The following is a 7354-nucleotide window of genomic DNA, read 5'->3' as shown; positions in this document are numbered from 1 at the left end:
CTAACCAAAGAGGCTAAAAATCTATACTCAGAAAACTATAAAGTACTCATGAAAGAAATTGAGGAAGACACAAAGAAATGGAAAAATGTTTCATGCTCCTGGATTGGAAGAATAAATATTGTGAAAATGTCTATGCTACCTAAAGCAATCTACACATTTAATGCAATTCCTATCAAAGTACCATCCATCTTTTTCAAAGAAATGGAACAAATAATTCTAAAATTTATATGGAACCAGAAAAGCCCTCGAATAGCCAAAGGAATATTGAAAAAGAAAGCCAAAGTTGGTGGCATCACAATTCCGGACTTCAAGCTCTATTACAAAACTGTCATCATCACGACAGCATGGTACGGTGCAAAAACGGACACATAGATCAGTGGAACAGAACAGAGAGCCCAGAAATAGATCCTCAACTCTATGGTCAACTAGTTTTCAACAAAGCAGGAAAGAATGTCCAGTGGAAAAAGGACAGCCTCTTCAATAAATGGTGTTGGGAAAATTGGACAGCCACATGCAGAAAAATGAAATTGGACCATTGCCTTACACCACACACAAAAATAGACTCAAAATGGATTAAGGACCCTGAATGTGAGAAAGGAATCCATCAAAATCCTTGAGGAGAACACAGGCAGCAACCTCTTTGACCTCAGCCGCAGCACCATCTTCCTAGGAACATCGCCAAAGGCAAGGGAAGCAAAGGCAAAAATGAACTATTGGGATTTCATCAAGATCAAAAGCTTTTGCACAGCAAAGGAAACAGTTAACAAAATCAAAAGACAACTGACAGAATGAGAGAAGATATTTGCAAATGACATATCAGATAAAGGACTAGTGTCCAAAATCTATAAAGAACTTAATAAACTCAACACCCAAAGAACAAATAATCCAATCAAGAAATGGGCAGAGGACATGAACAGACATTTCTGCAAAGAAGACATCCAGATGGCCAACAGACACATGAAAAAGTGCTCCATATCACTCGGCATCAGGGAAATACAAATCAAAACCACAATGAGATATCACCTCACACCAGTCAGAATGGCTAAAATCAACAAGTCAGGAAATGACAGATGCTGGCGAGGATGCGGAGAAAGGGGAACCCTCCTACACTGTTGGTGGGAATGCAAGCTGGTGCAACCACTCTGGAAAACAGCATGGAGGTTCCTCAAAATGTTGAAAATAGAACTGCCCTATGACCCAGCAATTGCACTACTGGGTATTTACCCTAAAGATACAAACATAGTGATCCAAAGGGGCACGTGTACCTGAATGTTTATAGCAGCAATGTCCACAATAGTCAAACTATGGAAAGAACCTAGATGTCCATCAACAGATGAATGGATCAAGAAGATGTGGTATATATACACAATGGAATACTATGCAGGCATCAAAAGAAACGAAATCTTGCCATTTGCGACAACATGGATGGAACTAGAGCGTATCATGCTTAGCGAAATAAGTCAAGTGGAGAAAGACAACTGTCATATGATCTCCCTGTTATAAGGAAGTGGTGATGCAACATGGGGGCTTAAGTGGGTAGGAGAAGAATCCATGAAACAAGATGGGATAGGGAGGGAGACAAACCATAAGTGGCTCTTAATCTCACGAAACAAACTGTGGGTTGCTGGGGGAGGGGGTTTGGGAGAAGGGGCTAGGGTTATGGACATTGGGGAGGGTGTGTGCTTTTGGGTAAATTGGAAGGGGAGGTGAACCATAATAGACTATGGACTCTGAAAAACAATCTGAGGGGTTTGAAGTGGTGGGGGGGTTGGGAGTTTGGCGTACCAGGTGGTGGGTATTATAGAGGGCACGGCTTGCATGGAGCACTGGGTGTGGTGAAAATATAATGAATACTGTTTTTCTGAAAATAAATAAATTGGAAAAAAAAGTTTATAATGAAGATGAAAAAATTTTATTGTGTCATGAAAGGGGCAGAATTAAAATCTTTCTTGAGGAAAGACTCAATCTTGTAATTCTGTTCATTTTTTCTATCTTTATTAAAAGTTTAATACTGTGTTATCAAAATATCATTGGAATTTGTTTTAACTTTAGAAAATAAGTTTATTTTATTTAGAATTAAAAGATATGAAGCTAGCCAAGAAAATTGTGAATGAATAAAGCAGTGAGAGCAGACTTGCCCTTCCATACATTAAATATGCTGTTAACATAATGAGTAGTAAAATACATAGTACCTCCTCAAAAATTATCAGGGAAAACAAAACAGTAAATGAGCATACCTGAAGAAGTAACTGATCTCTTGGCAAATTTAAAAGCTTATAAAGAAAGTGTAACAAATTCAAAAGGTTATAAAGAAAGCATGATAAAAAGCGCCTGGGTGGCTCAGTGGGTTGAAGCCTCTGCTTTTGGCTCAGGTCATGATCTCAGGGTCCTGGGACCAAGCCCCGCATCAGGCTTTCTGCTTGGTGGGGAGCCTGATTCCCCCTCTCTCTCTGCCTACCTCCCTGCCTACTTGTGATCTCTCTTTCTGTGTCAAATAAATAATAAAAATCTATAAAAATATCATAATAAACTTAAAAGGTTATAAAGAAGGCAAAACAAATTCTTAGTTGAATGCATTGTTATTTAATTGCAAAGATGAGAAATGATCTCACATTAGTTTTTTAAGATATTTATGTATTTATTTATTTATTTGACAGACAGAGATCACAAGTAGGCAGAGAGGCAGGCAGAGAGAGAAAGAAGCTGGCTCCCTACTGAGCAGAGAGCCTGATGTGGGGTTCCATCCTAGGACCCCTGCATCATGACCTGAGCTGAAGGCAGAGGCTTTAACCCACTGAGCCACCCAGGTGCCCCTATCTCACATGATTTATCAATATATTCCAGCTAGAGTTTAAATGTGAAAATTTCAGTCTTACTAAAATTTAGAATTAAAATAATCCAGAATATTTTTATTTTTCCTAAATATCACATTAATCAATGCTTAATGTAGAAAACAAACTACAACAAAAGAATGAATGTCATACAAGTTTGTTATAATTCAACTCTAGTCCTATCTTTCCACTGCCTACCTGAATACTGAATATTGTCTTTAAAGTATTATCAATTTTATAGATGGAAAATGGTGTCTCATTTCTGTCATGTCAAAACTGCATTTAAAAATCGCAATTACTTATTTACTACCAGTCTCTGAGGAATTTAAAACAATCAAATGAGTTTTCTCCTCTGTGCCTTCTACCAAGGGATACATTGATATACTACTGTCTTTTGAATTTCAGAGCAGAAAATAAAATCACTGGATGATTAAGCTCTATTTCATACTGATGTTACTTCTGAAGTCCGAGTGAAAACCGGTAGGTTACATAATCCTGACCTGTTACTTTACCTTACATACCACATCTATCTCATTATTTTCATTAACAACCTTAAATGTTGTCCGTAAGTGTTAATTACAAATGCCAAAACGCTAACTAAAGGGAAAGCTGAAAGGGAAAAATTAACCTTGAACATACCTGATTTCTTACAACTGGAAAAAAATTAACAAAAATCAGAAACACCATACCAATGATGGCTGGGAATTAAGATAATTCAGCAATCCAGACTAAGTAAATTATTCTCAGAGAAAAGAAATCTAAGTATGTTCAAATTGTTTGACTATCCTTATCAGGTTGAATGATCTCATTCTTTGAATTACAGCAGAAATATAGAAAACTTTCCTTTGTTGTTTTTAGAAATTATTTTAAAAGAAATAAATAATAGAAACGCAAGGATAAAGTGCCTGATTCATGGCTTTGAAAATCACAGAATGTCACCACTCATAAAATATTGAGGCTATCATTAACTTCTTAGGAATTATTAGAAAAACATGTGAGAAAATTCAACTTTCCTATGGCAACATTCTGAAAATAGTTAAATGCTCCTTAAGAAAAAAAGATTTAGAGATAGCATCTTGTCTAGGACCCTATCTCTGCCAGACCTATGTGCACCTGCAAATGTACTTACTGCATACTTCAGACAAATAAAGAATGTCCAGGGGCTATAGCTTAGGTAAGTAAGATTGCTATCTTATAGGCAAGGTATAAAACACAAAGAAGAAGTACATATTCATATCTGTTAATGAGAACTAACAAACATTTTTATTTTCAGTTCTATTACCATTTGAAAGAAGGAAGTTTTTATATACTCTTAATGATGGTGTCAAACATAATGGAAGATTATGAGCCATTTACCTTAATTGTGCATCTTAGTGACAGTAACTATACATAGAAAGGAAAATATGATTAAATGTTATTATGGTTATCTAGATAGACTATATTTTTAAAAATTTGAACTGTGTAACTCAAAAGTTAAAAAGTACCCCCAAACCATGTATATTCTATTTTCTTTTCTGACAATCTGCATTAGTCCTGGGTCTAGGCTTTCATAAAAGCAAAGGAAGGACTGGAGATGAACAACAAGCCTGGAATAAGACTTGAAAGAGCTACAATCAGGCAAACAGGAAGGTTTTTAAAAAGTGAATTTGTATACATCAAGCACTGACATATTTCCCTGACATGTGTGTATTTTTTAAAAGTTCATTTAGCTTAGATGAATCCACTTCAGTCGGTAACATAATACCTATGACTTCTTCCATCTCAGCAAAGTTAAAGGTTAAAAGAACTTAAAGGAAATAACTGTGAGAAAGGAGAGGTCCAAGGAAGCTAAGTAACCCAAGATGGCACTCTATTCAAACAATCCATTATATTTTAATTTTTTAAGAGATTTTTTTATCTATTTAATAGACAGCAAGAGATACAGTGGGAGAAGGAACACAAGCAAGGGGAGTGACAGAGGGAGAAGCAGGCTTCCCGCTGAGTAGAGAGCCTGATGTGGGGCTCAATCCCAGGACCCTGAGATCATGACCTGAGCCGAAGGCAGATGCTTAATGACTGAGCCACCCAGGGGCCCTCATATTTAAAATTTTTTAAAGCCATGTTTACAAATGTCAATGATTCACCTTACATATCTTTACCCCTCACTAATGGAGTTAAGTGGAACAAGACTACAATGGTAAACTTCACTAGTCTTAACAAAAGTGATTTAGATGTTTCTATACACTTACATATGTGAAAACATATGACTTAAAAACAGATACTAGATAAAAATAGATATTTAATTCAATTTTGCAACAACTGGATAAGCATGCACAGATAGGATATACTTTATGTCTAATCACATGAAGAGTTAAGCAATATGTAAAGGAGCACCTGTAGTTCTGAGAGTCAATCTGGTCATTCAAGTCTAAAATGTTTAATCTTTCTCAGTAATTGCCTTTAATCTCAGCTATAAGTGTTTCTACATGCAAACTTCTATCCACAGTATGTTCATGGGCTATAATCAGTTCAGGAAGCATAATGCAGATTATGTGACTTCAGCAATATTTAATATGGCAAATCTTTTTTTTTCTTTAAAGATTTTATTTATTTGAGAGAGGATGAGCAGAGGGAGAGGGAGAAGGAATCTGAAGATGTCTCCATGGATTCATCTCAAACCTCCAAGGGACTCATCTATTCATGATATCATGACCTGAGCTGAAACCAAGAGCTGGATGCTTAAGTGATTGAGCCCACCCACATGCCCCTAATATGATAAACTTTTTACTGCATACTGAGACTGTCACCAAAAAAAGTGTCAGTAAATGACTTCCTGAAAGATAAAAATCTGCTTTGCTGATGTCTTCCAGAACTGTTTTCTATCATTCTAATAAGTTAAATATTCACATACAGTCTGATCTGCAGCTGAACAAGAAGGGAGAGGTTTTCTCAAATGTCCAAGCAACCTTGCTCCTGATAATCAACACACACATTTCATTTAGTTGGCTCCATGCCCTCCACGCTTTGTACTGTCATACGGTCCTATGAAATATCTCCTGCAAAATACCTGCAAAGTAGTCATGTTACCAAAATGGTTGTTTGCCTACATATGAGACAGCATGTAAGTAAAGATCAGGTTTACTGACTTCTGAGTCCCTATGCACCCTGTTTTTTTCTCTTCTAGGCAACCTCTGACAAACATACAAAAAGATAAATGGATCTCCTGAACAACAGATCAAGTGTTTCTGAGTTCATCTTGCTCGGACTTTCCAGTTCTCAAGAAATTCAAATATTCTTTTTTGCAATCTTCTTTCTTGTCTATGTAGCCATCATAGTAGGAAACCTCCTCATTGTGATCTCTGTAATAGTTGACAACCATATTCACTCCCCCATGTATTTCTTTCTGGCAAATTTATCATTTTTTGACTTGTGTCTTTCTTCTGCTACAACTCCCAAAGTGATTGCGGACTTCCTTAGAAAACACAAGACCATCTCCTTATGGGGCTGCATGGCACAGATGTTTTTGGTACATTTCTTTGGGGGTGGAGAGATGTCTCTTCTGATAGCTATGGCCATGGATAGGTACGTTGCCATATGTAAACCCTTGCACTATAAGACCATCATGAATCGCAGGGCTCTCATTGTACTTCTACTGCTCTCGTGGGCAATTGGGTTCATACATACCACAAGCCAGATGGTTTTCACTGCAGGTTTACCTTTCTGTGGTCCCAACGTTGTGGACAGCATTTTCTGTGACCTTCCCCTGGTCATCAAGCTTGCCTGCACTGACACCTATATCCTAGAGCTCTTGGTGATTGCAAACAGTGGACTCCTCTCCCTGGTCTGCTTCATTTTCTTGCTCATATCCTATATTGTCATGCTGGTCACCATCTGGCAGCACTCCTCCAGGGCATCCTCCAAGGCAGTGTCCACACTATCTGCTCATATCACTGTGGTCACACTCTTCTTTGGTCCCACTATCTTCATCTATGCTTTCCCATTCAGTAGTTACTCTGTAGATAAGTTTCTTTCTGTGTTTTACTCTATAATCACCCCTCTCCTTAATCCAATTATTTATACTCTGAGGAATCAGGAAATGAAAGCAGCCATTAAGAGACTCAGCAGCCAGCATCTTGGTTCCTGGTTCACTTCCTAAGTAATGTCTATAACAACTGATTATTTGTGGTCTCTGCTATTTGGGGGTTTTGAGTCTTACATATTTATTGGAATAATTACAATGAAAATGTTAAATACTATTTATTTCCCTCAAAATTCATAGAACCACTAATGTCACTTTTATTAAAAATGTAATGGAAAATATTCATTAACACAGATTCAATATATAAATAAATATGAATTCATTAATTCCTTGTCAGGATTTAAAAAAAAGCAACAAATTGAATGTTTAAAACATATAATTATAAATATTCCTACAAAAATTTCATATAGTTTTAATGAATCAGTATGTAAAAATAGGTAAATTTAGTATGACAACACATTATATGGTGTTCAACATCAATTTTTTCCCTAAAACTGTATTTAGT

The 7354-nt window shown here is 36.6% G+C and overlaps 1 protein-coding gene across 1 annotated transcript; it reads left to right on the top strand.

Annotated features, from left to right (window-relative positions):
• Positions 1-1038: 1038 nt before the first annotated feature.
• Positions 1039-6966, top strand: LOC122894619 (olfactory receptor 4K13-like). The gene is made up of 2 exons (XM_044232385.1): positions 1039-1055; positions 6045-6966. The coding sequence occupies exons 1-2, from the start codon at positions 1039-1041 to the stop codon at positions 6964-6966; spliced, it is 939 nt and encodes a 312-aa protein (XP_044088320.1).
• The last annotated feature ends 388 nt before the right edge of the window (positions 6967-7354 follow it).

This window comes from Neovison vison, chromosome 13 (genome assembly GCF_020171115.1).
Source record: "Neovison vison isolate M4711 chromosome 13, ASM_NN_V1, whole genome shotgun sequence".
In the NCBI taxonomy this organism is placed as follows: domain Eukaryota; kingdom Metazoa; phylum Chordata; class Mammalia; order Carnivora; family Mustelidae; genus Neogale; species Neogale vison.
Note: the sequence above shows the minus strand (reverse complement) of the source record. Positions and strands in the feature narration are given on the sequence as shown.